The 22,917-nt window shown below is 42.4% G+C and overlaps 1 protein-coding gene across 1 annotated transcript; it reads left to right on the top strand.

The window, feature by feature from the left end:
• Positions 1-7,470: 7,470 nt before the first annotated feature.
• Positions 7,471-19,691, top strand: DENR (density regulated re-initiation and release factor). Its single transcript, XM_019649039.1, has 8 exons — positions 7,471-7,635; positions 8,449-8,563; positions 12,279-12,298; positions 13,011-13,095; positions 15,669-15,752; positions 18,183-18,299; positions 19,152-19,291; positions 19,398-19,691. Exons 2-8 carry the CDS (start codon positions 8,458-8,460, stop codon positions 19,440-19,442), a joined length of 597 nt encoding a protein of 198 aa, XP_019504584.1. The 5' UTR covers positions 7,471-7,635; positions 8,449-8,457; the 3' UTR covers positions 19,443-19,691.
• The last annotated feature ends 3,226 nt before the right edge of the window (positions 19,692-22,917 follow it).

Raw genomic sequence — 22,917 nt, 5'->3', positions numbered from 1 at the left:
CCCCACCATTCCCTATTACTTGGTCAGTGTCACTCATTCATTCGTCTGATCTCTTGGATTTTGAGTTTGTCACCTCTGCCTTAGGTTAAAGGTTGCATTCTTTGGCTTTATAAGGGCTATACAAGGCCCTTTCACAGATGGTTCCCAAATTTTCTTTCCTGCCTCACTTTCTTCCTAACTTGTTAGTCTCATAACTTCTAATAAAAACGTGTGTCGGGCCGGCAGAGTGGCTCAGTTGGTTAAGAGCTCACTTAGGAGCACCAGCTCTGAGCAGCAGGGCCCCAGTTCAGATCCCACTTGAGGGCCAGTGACGCTGCACCCTCTACAGCTAAGATGGTGAACAACAGCTCAACCTGGAGCTGGGCTGCCATGAGTCGCCAGCGACAACGTAGGTTGCAGCCCCTGGTGCAGTGGGCTGCCATAAGCTACCGTGAGTGGCCGGCAGCCAGTGTGAGTGGCTTTGAGTGGCCGTCCAATGGCTGGCGACCAATCTGCCTCAGCCGGGAAGAGCGCAAAGATAATACCAACATGGGCCAGTGAAGCGACATCCTCCACAACTAGACTGAAGAACAAAACAGCAGTTGGTCTATCTATCTGTTCCCCTTCCCTGATTCCCCAACGCTGTTCCCTTCCCCCAATTCCCCAAAAAAATCTTAAAAACAAAAATGTGTGTCCACCCAACGTCTACGTTTAGCTCTCCCACTAATCCAAGAGGTCCTTGGAGACAAGTCCTTTTTTTTTTTTAATTTTTATTGAGGAATTGGGGGAGGGGAACAGACAAGTTGGTGTCATTTTGTTCTTCAGTCTAGTTGTGGAGGACGTTGCTTCACTGGACCATGTTGGTATTATCATTGCACTCTTCCCAGGTGAGGCAGTCGCTCACCGGCCTCTGGACAGCTGCTCACGGCGGCCCTTGGCAGCTCATACCAGCTGCTGGCTGCTCACGCTGGCTGCTGGCCACACACGGTAGCTTATGGCAGCCCACTGCAGCAGAGGCTGCAGCCTATGCCGTCGCCGGCGACTCACGGCAGCTCAGCTCCAGGTCGGGCTGTTGTTCACCATCTTAGCTATAGAGGGCAGTGTCACTGGCCCTCATGTGGGATCCGAACCGGGGTCCTGATGCTCAGAGCTGGCGTCCCAAGCCAGCTCTTAACCAATGCGCCACTCGGCTGACCCGACAAGTCCATTTTTTTGGCAGGAAGGGGATGGAATAAGGATCTGGATAACTAAATCTTGCTTTTCATAAGAGCTCATAGCAGCCACTTTTACTGTTGGGGGGGATGGGGGGAGAATGCTTTGTGATTCTGTGACAAGGTGTCACTATTGTAGGCTGTACCACCCCAAGATGAGGCTGAGCGGGGAACTCTGAATACTTTAATAAGGTCACGTTGGATTTTTCAGCAAATGGAAACTTTGCTTCCTCTGTGTTAGCAGATACCTCTGGATTCTTGTAAACGCAAGTGCTTCCCTTTTCTTGTGTGAGTTTTCTTTTCCTCTCCCTTTCTGTCTTGTCAAATCACCTTCCTCTCTCTCTTTGACTGTAGAATTAGCTGGAAGGCAGAGGATTTAGGGAGAAAAGATAAGTTTCTCTGTCTCTGAAAGTCTACTGTTGATAAGGTGTGGGGAGGCGGTCTGTGGGAAATCTTTTTTTATTAATATTTATTTATTTTATTATTATTATTCTTTATATTGGGGAACTGAGGAGGGGAACAGCCAAGTTGTTGTCCTTCAATCTTAGTTGTGGAGAGTGCAGCTAGCTCAGCTCCAAGCCCAGTCGCCTTCTGCCATCCAGCCACCCCACGGCAGCTTGCGGCTGCTCAGCTCACAGTGCCGCGTTCAATCTTATTGGGTTGTCAGAAAAGTCATGACATGATTTTTGTATGTTTTTCGTTGCAAAAATGCGACATGATTTTTCCAACAACCCAATAGTTGTGGGTGGGCGTAGCCCACCATCCCACATGGGAGTCAAACTGGCAACCTTGTTGTTAGGAGAATGTGCTCTCACCAGCTGAGCCATCCTGCCACCTGTTGGCAGCTCAGGGGCAGCTCTCAGCTCAGGCACAGCTCACTGGCCCATGTGGGAATCAAATTGGCGGCCCTGTTGCTCAGAGCTCGCGTTCTTAAGTCAACTCTTAACCAACTGAGCCACTCGGCCGGTCCCAATAATATCATATGATATTTGAAATGTAATTCAAAGGAATCCAATAGGAGAGGGGGGCAGAATTAACAGATGAAGAATATATTCATTTGGAAGGGAGCTCATGTAGCCTGGGAATAAATTGAGCGCTATTCTCTGAGTGGTTCTCATTCCTGGGCATCTCCATCTACTGCTATGTTGATTTCAGTTTTTATGTATGGCATATGTCTGGTAATTTATTGCTAATACAAAAGTATAAGAGTTTGAAATTGTATTTACTTGAACAAGTGAAACAGATTGAAGGTTGTCCCTATGATGTTTCTCGTCAGACGAGGCTTCGTTCTAAGAACTCCAAAATGCCTTCTTGAGTAGGAGAGAAAGGAATTAAATGACAGCCCATTTAATCTGCTGTTGTCCATAGCAACCTACCTTACATATGCATTGTAGTTTGTTGTGAAATTTATAAATTATTATAATGCTTTACATCCTTGCAGTCATTTTGGGGTTTCATCAAAATGTAGATTTGTTTACGAGATTGTGCTTTGCAAAGACATAAGATCCCTTGTGCGTGTGATAATGGAGGGGAAAATGTTAAGAAACATTGTGCTAGAACAGGTCTTAATAAGCCCCTAAAAGGGCTGCCCTAACCCTGATCCCTTGTGTCCATCAGAACTAATCTGAAAATGATACTCCACACTGGCTTAAGCAAAAATGGGAATTGGTTGACTTTTATAACTGAAAGGTCCAGGGTTGCCGCTGACCTCAGATGTGCTGGAATCAGGGGTCAAACTTGCTCCACCTCTCAGCTCTGCTCTCCTTCATATTGACTTTATTCTCAGGTCACATGGTGGCAAGATGGCTGCCAGGAGCTCTATTGCTCATCCTCTGAGACTCAAGTCCAGTGAGAAAGGGAGAGCCTCATTTCTAGACGATCCCTCAGAAGTGTGCCGGGACTCACTCTGGTTGACCTAGCCTTAAATCGATTAATCATTGTTACCAGCAGGACACCATGTGCACCTGCGGACGGGGGTTTGTGAAGGCCCAAGCGGACCACAAGGGTAGAGTGTGGGGAAGAGATCAACAGAGAGTGGATGCTAGAAAGGTAATCAACAAATATCCTTTCTAACCCCAAGCGGCCATCTTGAAAATGCTCAGAAAGAACCAGATGAAAGAAAATCCCTGGCTAGGGACCACTCCAGCCCCAAGAGTGGGAAAAAATATATAACCCTATGATTTCTTGAGAAAATAGATCATGTTATGACAAGGTGTCCCATGTGGTAAGAAGTCACTTCTATCTAATTCAAGGAGACTGAGAAACGCATTCTCTTTAATAGATGTCTCAGAAGGTGACGTCAGAATGCCCCCACGCTTCCTCTGAATGACTGGTTTTGCAACGTTACTTCCCCATCATCCTTTAGTCTGGTCTCACCTTTGCTTCCTTTCTTCAAGCACACTTTACTTGACCACAGGTTCCCCTTTGGTGTTAAAGGAAATAGCTGACTTTCTGGAAGTACTGTTTAGAAATGCATTCTGTAGTATAATAGAAAACCCTACTGCATTGGTTTAAACAGACAGCGGGGGTGTTTGGCTTTCACAATAGGAAGCCCCAGGAAGGAGGCAGTCAAGAGCTGATATGGTGATTCAACAATAATATCAGGAACACAGGCTATTTATACAGTTCCAGGCCATAATCCTTAGCATATACACCTTTCTTCTCAGGCTAGCCACCCCTGTTACAAGATGGATCTATCAACCTCCTGGCTATGTTCATGATCCAAACAGAAAGAAGAGACAGTGGTCAAGGCTTTTTTTTAATGTGAAACCTTGCCTTTTTTTTTTTTTTAAGATTTTATTGGGAAATTGGGGAAGGGGAACAGCCAAGTTGTTGTACTTTAGTCTTAGTTGTGGAGGGCACAGCTAGCTCAGCTCCAAGTCCAGTCCCATCCTGCTGCCCATCAGCAGCTCAGGGCAGCTCAGCTCAAGGTGCCGTGTTTAATCTTAGTTGTGGGAGTGGGGGAGGGGGTGCAGCCCACCATTCCATGTGGGAGTTGAACCAGCAACCTTGTTGTTAGGAGCACGTGCTCTCATCAGCTGAGCCATCCTGTTGGCAGCTCAGGGGAAGGTCTCAGCTCAGGCACAGCTTACTGGCCCATGTGGGAATCGAACTGGCGATCCTGTTGCTCAGAGCTCACACTCTTAGCCAACTCGGCCGGCCCAGGCCTTCCCTTTCTATGTGAGAAGTGTTAAATGATAAAAATTTTTTAAAGAACAAAAGCATGACTCTTATCCAATTATGAAATACACGTGTCAAAGATTTTATTTCACTTGTTAATAAGGGAGTCAGTAAGATACTAAAACCAACTCAAAGGAGAACTTTAACACACGTAGGCAATTATATATGCATACATAAGCAATCAGGAATGCTGAAATGAGTCTACAAATAGAAAACTAGTCAACAGAGTAATCACTAATTGCAGCTCATCCAGACACAATTCACGTGCATTTCTATGGACAGGAGCCAATTGCATTACTATTGGTTTTCTACAACTTACAAAACTGTAAAATAGCGCAAAGACCATGAAAGATGGCAATGACGCCAAAAAGAATGCTAGCTAGGACACCCAGTATTTTTTTTTGTCCAGTTAAAAACCTTTCATAGTGTTTCCCGACAGAAGAGATGCCCTTCTCAGCATCTATCTATATCTCATTGACCAGAACTGTGTCACTTAGCCACCTGTGGTGCAAAGGATGCTGGGAAATTCAGTATCTTTAACTATACTCCTACTATCTCAAGTGAAATAGGATTCTGTTAGTAAGGAAGTCTGCCTCTCTTACACACCCACTTCATGTGTCAAGGACAGTAGTTTATTTAATAATTTTCAGCACATGTGAGTATGAGGATGGCTGTAGTGAACGTCTGTTGTTTTTGATACATCAGTACAGCTCCCTCTTCTGGTCATAGGGCCTCAGATTTCCTTTGGGATGTGCCCTACCCTGCTCTCCAAACCCAGTTCCGAAGGGGAAACTCAACTCAGGGCTTGTCTAGTTATGGTGATTGATTTAGGGATGGACATGACTGGAGCCAGGCCAACCAAATTCAACATTTGGACATTCATTGGGACAAAACTGACTTACACTAGAAAACAGTAATACTTAAGTCTGAAAGATATTTGGTCCATTTCCTGATGATGCTTGGTACACAAGTGGATTCTGTATCCTTTGCAATCATTCCACTGCCTCTCAAAGAGTCTGCGGGTTCCTGGTAGAAACCATTGTGATGTTTCTTTATTTAACAAGTTGTTTCTCTTTTTAGTACCTGAGAGCTGGCAGACTGTGGCGGCGCTGTGAAGTGCAAATCTGCGTTTGAATGCCAGCGGTGTCAGGCAGAGTCCACTCAGAAAACAGAACCCCATCTAAGTATGTAAAGTAGAGGAGAATTTCGTTCAGGGGATTGGTTCCACAGGGAATGGAACTGTTGAAAAGCTAAACAGAGGTGGCTGAGGCAACTCAGAAATTAGCCATCAAGAAGCCGTCACCACCTGTAGACTGGAGACCAGACCCAGGAAGGGGGCTGTGTTACAGGAGTCCAGGATCTGTGACCCTCAACCAATAGAGAGAGAGAACCAGCTACTGCCAGAGATGGGGCTCTAGGGGGTGGAGTGGGGTGGATGAGAAGGAGGCTGAACCTTGCTGGAAGCTCGGGATCATGGGAGCCTGGGAATGCATTCCATAGGGGTCAGCACCCCCTTCCCTACAAAGCAAAGCAAGAAAAGGGGGAGGAATGGAACTGAAAACATTGGGTGTATCATGCAGGACTGGTCGCCTTTGACAGGCCACCTCTCCATAGTTCATTACATCTAAGGTGCCATCGATTGTAAGATACTCCCTTGTTTTGTGCACCACGAAGAAAGATGCTGCCAGTTAAACTTAGACACAATGCTAAGACTCCATCCATTGCAATGCATCTTGTTATGAGAGATGTTAGAAAGTGCATCTTAAGATCAATAAAAATATGCTATTAGCCATGTGATCTTATGCATATGCGGACTTAATTCATTTCCACCTTTGAGCTTCGATTTTACTATCTGGGAATTAGAGACAATAATACCTATGTGACGGGGTTTTTATAAGGATTAAATCGCCTAGCAGGTCTAAGACTGTTAGTCAGGGCATAGACTTTGTCTCTTGTTCACTGTGTCCCCAGTGCCTGGAGCGTAGGGGGGACCCAAGAGAGTTTTGTGGAATGAATGCCCCCAGACCCTATATCCCCCAAACAGCAGGTTCTTAGCACATAGTGGGAGGTGGGTGTCAATAAATGGAAGCTATTATTATTATTGGAAGTGGGAGCTGTTATTATTGGAATCAAACATGCTTGGGAACAAGATCTTCTTTCACTAATGTCACATAGAATTGGCTCTTTTGTGAGAGGGGGGAAACTTTTGTTTAAGAAAGATGCCAGAGTGGAGGTCACAGTGGCTGGTGGAAAAGATTATGTCAAATGGCTTCGTCAACGCACAAAAAAGTTCTGAGCAAAAAATTTAAGGGTGATGGTGGCAGCGGAGAATAAAGTTGGTAGGGAAGGAAGGGAATGGGGTGGAGGATAAAGCAAAATAGAAAAGAACAGCTTCCACCATCTACAAAGCACTTGTCTGACCTAGTTTTTCCCTTAATCCTCTTAGCTCTGCACGTGTTGCAGTGTTAATTCCATTTCAAAAACGGGATTCGGGCTGAGTATGGATCTGAAGGGCTTTTCCCAAAATGAAACAACTAGATGGAAGCAGAGCTAACCCACCCACCAGGCTTCAGCCTCCTGGGGGCAAAACCTGAGATGATTAATTCCAATTTACATCACATATAATGCAAGGATAAGCAAACACGAGGAAGGCGATGAAGACAGTCGTGAGGGTAGTGAGACTGGGGGCGAAGAGAAATACTTAAATAGCGTTGAGATTATCTTTTCAAGGATAATGCTGCCAATGGAGGGAACGAGGTTAAAATGAAACCAAACGCCTTTTTCCAGCTGCAATCTCCCCGCGAAGGGCTGACTCATCCAATAGGAAGCAGGTTAGTCAGGACTCCGGGATGCACCCCAGAGCGAAGTTCCCGAGCTCCTCAACAGGGAGTCGTTGCGGATTTCGACGCACAGCTCCGCTTTTTCCAATCAGCCTCTCCCGCGCGCCGACCGCCAACCACCCATCTTCTCCTACGGGCGTCGAGCACCGCCTACTGGCCGTCAGCCGCCCGGCCGCTTGGCTCCGCCCCCCCACCTCCGAACGAAACGCGCATGCTCCCCACTTCCTCTCCGCCCTTCAGGCTTCTCGCGACAGCCACTCCTCGGCGGCCTGAATCTCGCGATAAAGGCTGATTGTCTCGCGGGAGCGCGGCTGGCAGACGGGCTCTCGGGTGGCCCGGGCCAGAGAAGAGGAGTTGCATGTGTCGCTTCAGCTGGCGGTAGTGGCGGGCGCGGAGGCGGCGGCGGCGGCTGTTTGACCGCCTGGGTAATGACCCCCCCCGTGCTTCTCCCACGTCCGAAAACCTCGTAGAGAGCTTGGGGAAGCTGAGGTTCTGGCCGGCGGAAGGGGGCCGGGCCGGGCGTCTCCACATCCCCGCCCACATGGGCCCCTCGGGTGTCCCCGGGATTGCCCCTTCGCTGCAGGTGTCTCCCCCTCCCACCTGGCCCCCCTTGTGGCCTCCGCGCTGGTACATGCTGCTCCTTTCCGGTTTTTCTGCCCCATTTTCTCTCCTTACAGCCTGGTCTCCCCGCCCCCTCCCACTCCCATCCCCACTCCTGACTCCTCAGTGACCCGCCCTTGGCTTTTAGCTGCCCCCACACCCTGCCCCCTGGGCACTTCGGTGACTCCACCCTTGCTCCGTAGGCTTTTCCAGCTTCCTCTTCCAGCTGCCCTGTGGCCTTGCTCTCTCTTTGCTGCAGTTTGCATCCATTTCACATCACCCCCCGACTTGTTGCCCCATCTCTACGGAATTCACCCTCCCCATCCATTTTTCCCCATTGCTTCCTCTTTCACTAGTGACCCCCCCCCCGGCGCCCCCCATTCTTCATGGCCCAGTTGCTATGAGTCTCACTGTCAGTTGCTTCCCTGTAGACCTGTGGACCTGATAAATGGTGTGCCCAGAATGGCTCATATTTGACAAATCCTAATGGCAGCCCGTGTCCTTCACTTAACTACAGACATGAAACCGATTTAAGGTGTGGGTATTTCAGGTGGAAGGAGGCAAGACTACAGCTGAACACTGCTTCTCTGGGGTCCTGGTCCAAAATTGTGACGATGTATTATTTTCCTTGCTTACAGGTTTGTGAGATGGCTGCTGACTTTTCTGAGTCTGGTGGGCATGATTGCAAAGGAGACTCGAGGAGCAATACCAAATTAGATGCAGATTACCCACTTCGAGTTCTTTACTGTGGAGGCAAGTGTCAGAAGGCAGAAAGTGATTTTTTTTACGGACTGTATTTTTATGCATTGTGGTAATAGTTTCACATTTGGTTCTAGTAATCCTTTTTTCATCTGTCTTTGCCACTTGATGAACCTGTCATTTGGGAGCGGGGGAGAATGATGAAGAGGGAGGCATAGATTAACATTTTTCCAACCTGTGTGACTTGGGTCTTGTTACTTGGCTTGGGGAAGCTTACCGTCCAGTTGGGAGAGAGACATACAAATAGATTTTTTTTCAGCCTTGTGTTACTTGTTAGTCTGGCTGTTAAAGGAGGGCCTCTTGGAAGAGGTTGGGTCTTAAGGAATGACAAGGAAGTGGAGAATGACATCCCAGATGAAGTGAACAGCTATGCAAAAAAAAAAGCTTGGTGCACATCTGGAGACGTGAGTAGTCTTGTGTTAGTATAGGGTATATAGTATAGGAGGGTGTCAGTAAGGCGTCAAAGCTGATAAGGTTTCCGTGATGGGTAGTTGGACAGCTTTGGTTTGATTACTAATGTATGTGTTAGATTGAATCAGGATTTTTTTCCCCTTTGAGTTCCCCCCCCCCCTCATTTTCAATTACAGAAATATTTGTGAATTGGAAATGCTCTAATTTTGTTACCGTCTTGGAAAGTTTCAGAAAAATTTGATGGTACAAGGCAGTACAAGGGCAAGTAACTATTCATTTTATTCGGCAAAGACTTTTGACCATGTATTATGTGCCTAGCAGTGTTTTTTTAGGTGCTGGGGCTTGAGTAGTAATAAGTCAGAAAAGGTTCTTGTTCTCGTGGACCTTACATTCTGTGAGTATAATAGAGAGCTCATCTGAAGTTAAAGTACTCAAGGAGAAGTGATGTCACTGAAATTTAAAAAAAAAATTGTATCAACGCATCACTTATTGAATATCTCTGATAGTAAAATAAAATTAGTACCTCAGGAAGAGAGTAGGCAGGGGAGCTTTTTGTAGGGTTGTTATATTGGTCTTACTTGGCTGTATTGTTTGCCTTTGGAGCCATAGAACACCAGGGTTTGCGTCTAACTCCAGCATTAACAGCTAGATGACCTTGGGCAAGTTACCTAATTTCACTAAGGGCTAGAGGTTTGTCTCTTAAGGTCTGTAAAATGGAGATGATGATTGCATCTTAAGTCAGATGATTTGTATAAAGTTTCTGGTACAGCAGCTCACACAAGAGCGTAGTACAATAAGTGCTAACTAATACTGTTATTATAAAGTATACTAGTTTATTATGGTTTATTCATCCTTGTTTATCAGATGTAGTTAAGAGCTATTGTTCTTTGTACCTTGTTTCATCGAATCTAAGACTCGGTATTTTATAAGATGCACCATTATATTAGGTTCCACTAAGAAAGAAAAAATGGTCACATTGGTAGGCTATAATTATAAGATCATTCCTATAAAAATGAAAAATTATAATTGGTGAACTACGGTATAAGAAAACCATCCTATTGATTGATTATATCACTGCTAAGGTGGCTTTTGAACGGTTGCACTAAATATGCAGTCCACCCCAGTGATAACTTGCGTAGGCCAGAGGTTCCTCACCTATTTGAGAAAGGTTTATTTCCCTAGTTTGTATTGCTATTCCAGGCATGGCGACAGGGTTACTTTTTCCTCAAGAGGTGTAAGGTCTAGTTGTAGAAAAGCACTTAGGGAATATTAAATGCTAAATTAAATGGTACTAACTAATATGAATTTGGAGTTCAGGAAAAGGAGGGATCTTTGTTCAGAGGGAAGTAGGGACGTTTCCAAGGAAGTGAGAAACTTTAGGTAATAGGTGGAATTTGCAAGAAAAGGTGAAGGAATTCATAAGAACAATGTGGTGGCAAGATTTAATATGGTATCTTCAGCAGAGAGGGAAAAGAAAGGGCTGATGGGAGCGGAATGCTGGTTGGAGTACAGTGAGAAACACGGGTAGCTAGGATGGGGTCATCGCTGGGGAGACATTTCGTCTTCAGGTTTGAGACTCCAGACTCTGAAGTTAGCCTGAGTTTGAATCCTGGATCAGCCATTTGCTTACTGTGTGACCTTGGCCAGTTCCCTCATTTATAAAATGGGCAACAATAGAGCCTACTTCAGAGGGTTGTTGAGAAGAATAAATGCAATATAATTCTCCCAAAGGCTCCACCTCCTAATACCATCACATTGAGCATTAGGAATTCAGCATAGGCATTTTGAGGGACACAGACATTCAGACCATGTCAGGTTTCAGGGATGATGATACTTTGTTCTCCATACGTCGTCACATCAGCAGGTACATACTGTCAGGTTATTGTTCCACTGTTAGTGATGGGAAGTTTGAAGATGACTGCTAGATCTTTGCATTGAAAAGCTATAGTTTACAAATAGTGATCTGCGGAGAGAAATTGATGTTAAAAGCAAATAACAGTGAACTCAGAAGAATTGTCCACATTTTTTTTTACTGTATTAGAATTTTGCTGAACTGAATTTTATTTGAAATGGTACACAAAGTTTTATAGCTTTAGTTTTTGCTGTAATGGTATTTAACATATAATTATATACTGAAAGTATGGCTGAATATCTGTACCTACTAGATTTGAACTTGAACTGTGAAGGTTACAGAGCTCTAGTTAACCAGGGAGAGCTTTAGTAGAAAGAACTCTAAACTTGAAATAAAGAGGTGCTAGATTCCAGTTTTGTTCTGCCACATACCGCCTTTGTCACCGGATGAACTATTTAACCTTCTTTAGGGAAAATAGTGGTGACGGGGTGAGATAGCAGAGCACTGTCACCTGGCTGGCACAGAGCTGTGTTGCCTGTATATGCTGTGTAATCTAATTTAGTGATTAAGGGTGTAAGCTTCAGAAACAGACCAGGGTTCAAATCCTGTTCTAACCAGATGTAAGTGGGTTGCCTGCTCTAAGTCTCATTTTTTTCGTCGTCAGATACGGTAATTCGCAGCTTTTAAGGTTGTGATGATGAAACATAATGGATAAAAAAACCAGTATATGGTAATTACTCTTATAGCAATGGTGTACTCCTCCTCTCCCTGCCAAAGCTCAAGAATATTGGGCACTGAATTACCCCATTCGTCACCTTAAAAGTAAAAACAAAATAAGCAGCTGACCCAGTAATAGAAGTGTAGTTAAAATTGGGAGTTCTAGTCCCTTAGCCCATGCAGGCTGTACAATGACAAGATTGAACCAGCGTTCCTTCTAGCTTTACAGTTTCATGCTCTAATGTAGCATAATATGAAGAAGGAAAAGTATGTTAACAAAGAAATGGTAGCAAAAGTGCTACTGAAGTTTATAAATGTGTTAGTATGAATAAGAAGTGGCTGTTCTGATAAAGCTATCAAAAGAAGTAATTAGCTCCTTTCAAGCTTTGCAGTATTGGGAATCGTTCCCATCTTAGCTTGGTATCAGACCCACTGAAGTGGTTATGGTAAAACCTTAAGATATGCAAGATAGTATAGTTGGATGTTCCATCAACCCTAGGAGATATTCTTTAGATAAAAAAAAAAAATCAGGGTAATATTTTTATTAACCGTGTGCCTTTTACCTCAAAAAAAAAAAGGCACGATGGGTAGCATTTGAAAAGTAGTACAGAAAAGATACAGGGAAAAAGTAGAAATAAAGCATTTTTGTCAAATTTAAAATAGAAGTTATGAGTGCTGTGTATATGTATATTTAAATTTTAAAATCTTTTTTTCTCTCCATTTCCCCAGTCTGTTCATTACCAACAGAGGTAAGTTCTTTTAAAGTTCTTTTTAAATTTCTGCATTTGAGGTCATTGATTTCAGAGCTAGCTGAAGCTCTTTTTTTCTTACTTTTCATTTTCTATCATTTGAGAGATTTTCACCTTTTCATAGAGAACTTTGGTTTAGAATAATTTTATGGTCTTTCAAATTGTCGTCTTTAGACTTTGAGTCGTATGTGTACATCGTTTGCACTTGGCTGTACAGTTTGGAGTTTTGTATGGAACTCATGAGTAGTCAGCTAATAAAACGAGTAACCTTAAAGCCAAAATTTAACATCCAAGCAGATAAGAGAAAGCATATGTTATGTGTAAGACTTCTATTAATAAGCTTCGAAGTCAGGCTCTGGGGGCAAGTCATGGAAATAATGAGACACCTGTGTGCCCAGAGCAAGGAGATAATGCTTGTTTTTGTCGGTTTGCTCCTTTTTCTAATGGCCCTTATGTTTGATGGAGAGGAAGTAAATTACTTTAGCGAGGAAGTGCCTAATTCTTTTTTTTTTTTTTCCTAATTCTTTTTAATTTCTAATTTCTTATGGGGTGTTTCCTGGTTGCGTATAGATTTCCTGTGGATAAGATGTCAGGTGGGAGTAGTTAGTTTTATCATTCTTTAGGTAGCAAGTATAGGGAATGATTTTAAATTAAAATGTATTGGTTGACTGAAAATTTTTTTTGTGACTCAGTTCTTTTTCTTCCCCCACAGTACTGTGAATATATGCCTGATGTTGCTAAATGTAGACAATGGTTAGAGAAGAATTTTCCAAATGAGTTTGCAAAACTTACTGTAGGTATGAACATTTTTTTTTTCTTTCATCAAAGCTTGTACATCTGAAACAAATGCATGTAAGGCATTATTTTAAAGCTATGAAAGATCTTTAGTAGGATAATTACCGAGTTACTGGTCTATATCTATGAACTTTAAATCTATTTTAAGTTCTTGGGCTGAAATTCCTTATATATTGGGTTGTCGAAAAGTCATGACGCATTTTTGCAACGAAAAACATAGAAAAAATACGTCATGACTTTTCCGACAACCCAATAAAATCACACACTGCGTCATGTGTTTTCTCTCCCTGAGACAGGATAGTTCAGAGTATCAACTTTCTTATGTAAAGATGAGTAAATAATTTAGGGGTAAATATATTTTCACTCATTCATTCAACAAGTTACTTCTCGTAAGCATACGCTATACCACACACTGTTTCAGATGCTGAGGATAAAGCAGTAAACAAAAGATCTCTTTGGAAATTACATTCTCGAAGGAGACACAAAATAAGTAAAATGAGAGAAACGAAATAAGTATGTTATGTAGTGATCAGCAGGGAATGGGGGCAGATAAGAATTATTGGGGAGGAAATTTGAAATATTAGGTAGTGGCCAGGAAAGATTTTGCTGAAAAGATGGCATTTGAACAAAGATCTGAAGGAAGTGAAGGAGTGAGCCCTTTGGAAACCTGGGAGAACATTATTCCAGGTGATTAACAGTGCCAGTGCAAAGGCCCTGAGGCAGGAGCGTACCAGCATATTCAGGAAACAGAGAGGAGGCCTTTCTGTTTTAAGCTTAACGGAGGAGGAGGGGAAGTGTAGGAGATAAAGTCAGAGAAGCAATGGAGGACCACATCTTTAAGACCACGTCTTGAGTTTTACTCTGAGGGGAGCTATTGGAGGGGTTTGAGCAGACGAGAGATAAGGTCTGAGTTTGTTTCAACAGCATGTCTTTGGCTGCTGTGTTAGGAGTAGACTGAAGAGAGGCATAGGCAGCAAAGCAGGATGATGACCAGATAGGAGACTCCAGCAGTAACCTGTTCACGTGATGATGACGACCTGGACCAGAATGGTAGCAGTGGAGGTGGTGAAAAGTGATCAGAGTCTATCTGGTGTGAATATTGAAGGTGGAGCAGACAGGGTTTTCTGCTGTCCCACATGTGGGATGTGAGAAAAGGGCCATCTAGGGCCTTGGGCCAAACAACTAGAGTGGAGTTGTTGCCAGAGGTGAGGAACCTTGACTGCAGAGGACCAGATTTTCTCGATTTGCTGAAGCTGAGGGCTTCTCTTACAAGATTGGTAAAAATGAAGGCAGGAGCAGAGGAACGCCTGGGCTGGCAGGCCTATCAGATATACCCACTGTTACCCCACTATTTGCTGCTTTGATTTTCAGGTTGTTTGCATGAGGCACAACCCTTGAAACCTGATAAGGCCTTTTTGGAGAGCAGCTACAGCCACTGTCCGTGGCTGAATGAGAACCCTCAAGTCACGTGTTACAGTCTTGTCTATATGGTTGGCCCTCAGAATGATGGGACTTGAGGAGGAGGGGGTGGGAAGCTCTTATTTGGGACCAGACTTCCTATTAACAAGATTACTGTATTTTGCTGTGTATGATGCATACTTCTTTGCCCAAATTGGTGAGGAAAAAATAAGGATGCACATTATACATCCCTGGGTAGTACTAATTCCATATCTATATAAATGTTTTTAATTCTTTTATTTATGTTTATGAGTTAAAAGTGTAACTCTAGAAATCAATAGCGATATCTGTATGCAAAATAATACCCTGGAATACGATAATTGGTTTTGTTGAACTTACAACGAACTTGGAACAATGAAGTGTTCTTGGCCTCTATGAGGTGTAAATATTGTAAATTTGTTACCGGTACATAAAATTTCTTGTACCATAACATGTTAAATAAACATGGGGCAGCCAGTTAGCTTAGTTAGAGTACAGTGCTCATAACACCAAGGTTGCTGGTTCGATCCCCACATGGGTCATGGAGCTGTGCCCTCCACAACTAGAATGAAACAACTACTTGACTTGGAGCTGATGAGTCCTGGAAAAACACACTGTTCCCCCATAAAATTTCAAATTAATAAATAAATGCTAAAATTCCTTTATAATACAAAAACAAGTACCCAAATGTAAACAAATAAAAATTTGAATTAAAAATTAAAACGAAAGATTTTTTTTTCCCCTGAAAGTTTGGGCCAAAAACGTGGGTGCGCATTATACACGGCAAAATACAGTAGTTTATTTTTATATTTGTATTTATTAATTTTTTTCAGTAGTATGTTTAGATGCCAAACACTCCTGCAGAGTCCTAAGTGTTTTATGCCCCTTACATATGGCTGAAAAAAATCATAATCTTCACATATCCAAGACTTTGTTTTGCCTTCTGTCACCATACATTTGCCATAATGACTTCAGAGTTAGACTTGATAAAAATCAAGCAGTGTCATCATTTGTTTTATAAATGGTGTGCTCAGTTGTTGGTAAAATGCCTGATTGGTGTATCAGGTTGCTCCAAGGTGACATTTTAATGCTAGCATCGAGCGATGTTAATGCTTTTGGATTTCGTTTTTACATCCAGAAAATTCACCCAAACAAGAAGCTGGAATTAGCGAGGGTCAAGGAACAGCAGGGGAAGAGGAAGAGAAGAAAAAACAAAAGAGAGGTGAGACCTAAATTCATGATTTGACGTACACGAACCTCCCTTCCTTCTGCCAGAGGAAATAAGTAATGAAAACATTCCCAAAGTGAATAACATCTACCTGTTACTGTAATTCCACGTGTGTGTCACCCAGAGGGATGCGAATCAGATTCTCAGGGTGGTTGGATGTGGTATGATTTGGGTTTCATCAGTAAATTAGACAGACATAAGGAAACATGCTTTATTTACCATATATGCATGTAAAAGGCAAGCAGCCAACTTGTTTATGATTTGAAAATTTTGTTACCTTATTAAAATACCTGTGTATTCTATTTAGAGTGAGGACATTTATATAAGATTTTATTCTCTCATTACCTTTGACCATTGAAATTTTTTTTTTTTAACACAGCTGTTGTGTATGCCTGTCTGTCTCTCCTCCTAAAACTAATTCCTGTCCCCACCTGTTTTTTCTTAGTCTTCCCCGTGACTAAAAGTAGCTTATAAATATTTTCAGGACTTTGCATCTAAAAAAACCATAATAATTCCCCAAGGGCCCATGCCTTTCTTTGCCTTTTCCCCGCCCGGCTCCCCTTCAGAGTCAGGCTTCTTTCATAAGATGAGACTCACTGCCCTTCTTGCCGTTGGGTCGTTCGCTGTGCACTTCACTATTCTGACCTGACCTTACCCTCACGCCACTGACCCTCCTCTGAAAGGGGCGCCGATGGCTCCGGAATTGCTACATAGAGCGTTTGAGCAAGTTCCCTTCTTGAAGTGCTGTTCTTCCTGGTTTCTGTGACACTCTTCCTTTCTTGTTCTGTCACTCCTCCATCTCCTGTGCAGAATCCACTTCTCCCTTCGGTCCCTTGACAGTTGGGGTTTCCCAGGATTCAGCCCTCGGCCTCCTGGCCGCCTCACTCTGCGTGTTCTCCCTGGGTGGTTCTTCCACGTGCCTAACTCCTGCCACCACTCCACACTTAACAATTCCTGAATCTGTGTCTCTCATTCTGGCCCACGTCTCTGGGCCGGAAATGTGTGTGGTCACACAGGCAGCACTTCCAAAATAAACTAAGTCCCAAATCTCCGTCTTTGGTTTCCCTGTTTGGTTAATGACAGCTCAGTTTATCCAGCCATCGAGCCAGAAACCTGAGACCCATCTTAGGTTCTCCCTCTGCCCCTTTTCCTCGGTTCCAAATTCTGTTCTTTCTCCTCCTTCCTTTTGTTATCCTCTGCCTGGTGACCACGACTGTTGCCGCTGCTTTGGTTTAGATTCTGATTAATTTCTGCCTGAACTAACGTAGGAGTGTCAGCCTTACTCTTTTTTTTAAAGATTTTATTGGGGAATCGGGGAATGGGAACAGACATGTTGCTGTCCTTTTGTTCTTCAGTCTAGTTGTGGAGGACGTTGCTTCACTGGCCCCAGTTGGCACCATCATTGCGCTCTTCCCGGGCGAGGCAGATCAGTCGCCATCCATTGGACAGTCGCACATGGCGGCTCACAGCAGCTCTCACCCGCTGCTGGCCACTCATGGTAGCTTACGGCAGCCCACTGCAGCCCCACTGCAGCCTACGCTGTCGCCAGCGACTCACGGCAGCCCAGCTTCAAGTCGAGCTGTTGTTTACCATCTTAGCTGTAGAGGGTGCAGCATCACTGGCCTTCATGTGGTATCCAAACCGGGGCCCTGCTGCTCAGAGCTGGTGTCGCAAGCCAGCTCTGAACCAACGCGCCACTGGGCTGGCCCTCAGCCTTACTCTTCACAGACCCACCTTCCACACTGTAGAATCATCTTGATAAAACATAAAGCTGGTTATTTCACTCCTGCATAGCCATTCAATGGCTTATCTTCCTCCTCAATAGAAAATCAAATAGCAACGCTTGATGTACTAGTCCTTTAAGGACTGATATATAATCTTTTGCTTTTTACATAAGCTTCCTTCATCAAGACAAGTGTAGTTCTCAAATATAATTCCTTTTCTTGTCTCTGAACTTGTTCCCTTTTCCTGGGATGTCCTTTCTAAAATGTCTCCAGCCCTTCTCACTTCACCTTATTCTCAAGAGCTTAGATGCCAGTCCCTTGAGGACCCCTCTCCTGTCCTTGAGAAGCAGAGGAAGCCGTTCTTCTCAAAGCTGTGATAGTGCCGTGTTCATGGGTCCTTGTCTAGTGTATGTCAGGTCGTGGTAGTTTATAACTTTCTTCGTCTCCCTTCACTAGAAGCCCTGGAGGGCAAGGGACTATGTTCTTTTCAGTTTATCTTTGTGTCTTCAGCCCTTAGTACGTGCTTGGAACATAATATTTATTGAATAAAGACTCATGCATGTGTTTATTAATTTTGGATTAGAAGAACTTCAGAAATTAATATTTGGTACTTTTGAAAATTAACAAATTTAATGACAGTATTCTCTCATTATGTTAAAATCAAAACAATTAATGCTGAGCTCTTTCTTAATAAATAAAGGTGGAAGGGGTCAAATAAAACAAAAAAAGAAGACTGTACCACAAAAGGTTACGATAGCCAAAATTCCCAGAGCAAAGAAGAAATATGTAACAAGAGTGTGTGGCCTTGCGACTTTTGGTGAGTTTAAACTTAAGTGTGTTTAAAATGTGTGAACTATTTTCTCTCTCTCATTCTCTCCCTCTTTTAATCTGGTATCATGAAAATTTCACAGGTTTTATTTTTTGCTAAGAAGATATTGAGATTTTGTATTTCTTACTATAGCTTCAGAATCAAATTTTGATGAAATTTAAGACTCCTTTGCAGAAGGGACTGGTTTAACTTTTTCCTTTCCAGAATTCCTGCTTGGGCATATTCTATGTAGAATGCGGAGGGCTAGATTGGGTTCCCTTAGAAGCCTACTAGTGCTGGTCCTCTGTCCCTGCAGGCTTGGTGGCAAAGAATGGCTTGTCCCCTCTGGGAATGACAGTAGAGAGTGAGGGAAGTTGGGTGGTGGTAGAATGTCCTGAGTCAGAGCCCCTTCCATTCCTGGGGACCTTGAGTGAATAGTGAAACTGTAAACCATGGTCCCTTAATGTGACAACACAGATTGAAAAACAGTCACTGGACCACAGTATAAATATTGGGTTTGTTTCTCTGCTGTGAATTATTATTTTGTAAAAAGGAATACACAAAAGAACTTCATTATACTTGAAAGTCTATATGTATTGTTGGAATTAATGTGTTCCTGGATTTTTTTTGGTCTTAACGTAGGAGTTAACGAATAGTATGGATGATGCTATTTTTACGTACTGAGATTTTACTTGACCTTGAAACTATAAGTTGAATTGTGAAGACCACTGCCTGTGGTAGTTTGTAATTATTGCTCTGAAAGGAATTATGAATTAAAAATGCAGATTAAATTTCAAAATGAAATATCTTTGACATACAATTCCAATTATAGTCTTCCTGTTTCTTTTTAAAAAATAACAGAAATTGATCTCAAAGAAGCACAAAGATTTTTTGCTCAAAAATTCTCCTGTGGTGCCTCAGTAACAGGGGACGATGAAATCATCATTCAGGGAGACTTTACAGATGACATAATTGATGTCATTCAGGAAAAATGGCCAGAGGTGAGTATATGGAACATATGCATCTGAAGAAGTAAGTTTTAAAGCAAGTTGCTTCTGTATTGTTTGATACTACAACTCATGAAATGTGATTATTTGTGTTTTATAGGTAGATGATGATAGCATTGAAGATCTCGGTGAAGTGAAGAAGTGATTTTGAAAATTTGTCTGTATTTAATGATCTGAACTGAGAGTTGATATGGCCAAAGGGAGAGAGGCCTTTTGAAAAAAATATATATTTATCCTACAGTAAAACTGTAGACTACTCTCGCCCTTGGCGCTTTCACTGTTCTGTACAAGGCTGCTTGTTTTTTTTATTGCCAAAGTCTAATGAACAGGGGAGACTGTCATGCTTATGCATGAAATAGAGTTTAGTCAAATAAACAATTTTGGTCACTTGGTATTGACTTCTCTCTGTCTTTTTAACTTTTTATTTTTGGAAAAATAGACTTTTTGTGGAAAGCTTATCTGTTGATTATTTTTAAATGGTCATGATTTAATCAAATCGTGATATAAAGCTGAGTAATATTTTAAAGAATTTGAATGTGGCTTCATCACCGGTAGTAACTATCTCCGTGCTTCTTTGGTCTGATAGTTGGGGGTTGCTTGAGCATCTGATAGATTTGTAGTTGAAATGGCTTCACACCTATGTCCACACGGTGGGCACATTAATGTACTATTGATAGGAGTTATTCAAGCTCTTCTGAAGATGACTTGGTAAAGTATATTAAAAGCCTTAAAACCATCTGCACTGTTTGACCCAGTAAGCCACTTCTTTGACATTATCCTTAAGATAAAATAAGTCTTATGTTCATCACGTTGTTACTCAGAAAACAAAACATTACAAATGATGTAAACAAACAATTGGGAGATGGTTAAAGAAATGATGGTGCATCATACTGTAGATGATTACACATATATTTTAAAACATTTTCCAAGAACACTTGGAAACGTTTAGTAATGTTTACTAATGTTAAGCAGGGAACAGACCCCAAATCCATTTTATGCATTATCATCATCATTGTTTTGAGTGGAAGGCCATTCAGCGAGGCTGGGAGTTCTTGTTCTGGCTATAAATTATAATATGAGTAAAATTCTGCTAACCAGTTGAAAATAATATAAACCCATGTTCAATATAGTGTCTGGGAAATCGCAATTGAAACATTTTTGTCACAAAAGAAAGTGATGATTTTAATGAATGCACTAAATGAATTTAAACTTCGTTTTTATAAAGGTCTTAAGTCAGGTGCTACAAATCGAAAAGAAGACTCATGGTATTTTAATTGCTATAGAAACTTGTAAGAAATTTAGAACCCATTGTTTATTGCCATGCAAATTATAATCTTGAATGAATGAGTGGTTTTTAGAAAATAATTAAAATCTTAGACTGTGCAGTAAAGATGCAAATTAAAAAAATGAAATTCTGCATCAACTGAATTTACCAAATAGGGTTATCTGATGAACCAAATTTATCCATCAAGACCATTTGGTACGTGTTATATATGCTGTTGGTGCTGGAAGTTGTCTGTGTGCCTGTATCAACACATGTGACTTTATGCGAAGGCTCTGAATGTTCTCAGTTCTTGGCAAATGCAGTTTCAATCCATACATGGCCAGCAGTGGCTGTTCCTGCAGGAAAAGCAGAATTAAAATTGTCCTTGTGTATAACACGTGTGAATCTTTTTCTTTGACCTGAATTTAAAATGCAGCATAGTTTAATATCTGATTGAAATGTACTAATAGAACAAGGATTAACTTTAATTCATATACTCTCATTACATGTGTATTCTGGAATGTTTTAACAGTCTAGTATTTTTAGCAGAATAACCGTAAAAACCTTATCTCATAATATGTGTAAGAGATTTGCCATGATTAAGCTGGCAACTTCAAATGCCAGTAAGTTTTGATATGCACTTTATTCGTTTAAAAAATAGATGCTAACAGTGATTTTAAATTTCTTTTTAGTTATTACATAGCAGCCTCCATAAATCAGCTGTTACTTAAGATATAAGCCACGGTAGGTTTCTCGCTGTTAGTTTTAAAAAGTTGATAAATTACTATTTTAAAGATGAAGGTTACCTTTTAGAGCCTGTCTTCATTACTTACTAAATTCCTTTATTTAGGAAATAAGATAGGGAGCGAATGAGTTCATTTAGCTCATCAGTTTGAATTAGGCTGAGTGTGAAATCAGATGCAGCATAATTCTTACAGCTTTCATAAAACATCATTTAGAACTGTATCTTCTCTTTAAAGGTTTGTCCTGTTTTAAAGAATACCTGTGGGAATGAACTTAAAATATTGAAATTTTTTTACTTGCAACTAGTCATAACACTCTTGTCACAGTCAGTTAATATTTACCAACCATAATCTCACCAGATGAGCCTCGTTTCTTAGTATTTCCCGTACTCATACTTTTACAGTGAGTGTTTGGCATAGGGTTTCCTTATGAACAGTGGCATCCTAGGGCTTCCTAAAAAAAAAAAAACTACCAAGTCTTACATGGTGAAATTGAAAGCATTTGAATGGAAATGTTCCCCAGCTGGAAAACTGATATTGAACCACGTTCCTTTTGACCTCTCCGTTACATCACCAAGACTTAACTACATAGTCTTCTGCTGATAGACTGCATGTAACAACCAGTCAGAATTTGCTTTCTTGACTTGAAATTTTAAGACATTGTCTTGCTGGCTCCCCAACACATAAACCTATCCCAAGGAGGCACGTGTCACCCAAATCAGTAGTGTGAAGGCAAGAAATTTTCACTTCTTCGCATTTTCAGATTTTATGAACACAAGGACATGTTTTGCTAATTCATAGTCTACCAAAAAGTAAAGTTGAAATACCCTAGGACTATACTGATAATTTGTCTTGCTGGTAATGCCATCCTGTGGGTTAAGCAGTAGGGGGTGGGTGTCCAGGAGTTAAATGTATTGTTTTTTCATAGCCCTGTTCCTGTACAGCATGAAGAGTAAACGGCGGAAAGAAAGGGTGATGATGAAACACGTGGAAAAGCTTAGGTACAGCCCAGAATGTGGTTTAAATTTTGTCATGATAAAGTTCCAAGGTTTTCATTGCTACTCAAGAGCCACATCGAGTACAAAAAACAAACGTGTTTTTTTTTTTTTTCACCTGATGGTTAATTTAGAGCTGTTTGCTTTGATGGCCAGCAACTATCAACTACCAGGACTGGAGTGTGCCTCCAGCCATTTATTCCGCTGAATGCCAGGCACTGTTCTCAGTGCCCGGTGTACACAGCAGTTAAGACTGCTCACCCTTCAGTAGGAAGAGGGGGAATACGTGAGCAGCTCGAATGCCATCACCCAGGGCGATGGGGACAGAAACAGCCTTTCATTTGCTCCAGCATTGACTGGGTACCGGTAACACACCGGCTCTTGGCGGCCCGTGGGGAATGAATTTTTACATTCTCAGATAAGCCATTCGCGAGCGCCCAGGTTCGGATTTGGACGAACGCGGCGCCGGGTGGGAGCCAGGCTCCGCGCGGGGTCGCGGGGCTGCGGAGGTGTCGCGAGAGCGGGGGCGGCCCCTTGGCGACGCCGTAGGCCGGGGTGGGCCTGCGCGGTCCTCTGCGGCAGGCGGTTTTGGCGGGCTTGCTTGGGCCGGCAGGGGGC

The sequence above is a fragment of the Hipposideros armiger genome, unplaced genomic scaffold (genome assembly GCF_001890085.2).
Source record: "Hipposideros armiger isolate ML-2016 unplaced genomic scaffold, ASM189008v1 scaffold_128, whole genome shotgun sequence".
Lineage (NCBI taxonomy): Eukaryota > Metazoa > Chordata > Mammalia > Chiroptera > Hipposideridae > Hipposideros > Hipposideros armiger.
The sequence above is the reverse complement of the archived record's forward strand: the minus strand, read 5'-3'. Positions and strand labels throughout refer to the sequence as shown.

Bases quoted from the DNA above. Each gene is read 5' to 3' on its own strand.
- DENR (XM_019649039.1), top strand. From the start codon at position 8,458: ATGGCTGCTGACTTTTCTGAGTCTGGTGGGCATGATTGCAAAGGAGAC. The intron at 13,096-15,668 runs GTATGAACATTT...TTTTACATCCAG, and splicing joins GTTTGCAAAACTTACTGTAG to AAAATTCACCCAAACAAGAA. The intron at 18,300-19,151 runs GTGAGTTTAAAC...AAAAAATAACAG, and splicing joins GTGTGGCCTTGCGACTTTTG to AAATTGATCTCAAAGAAGCA.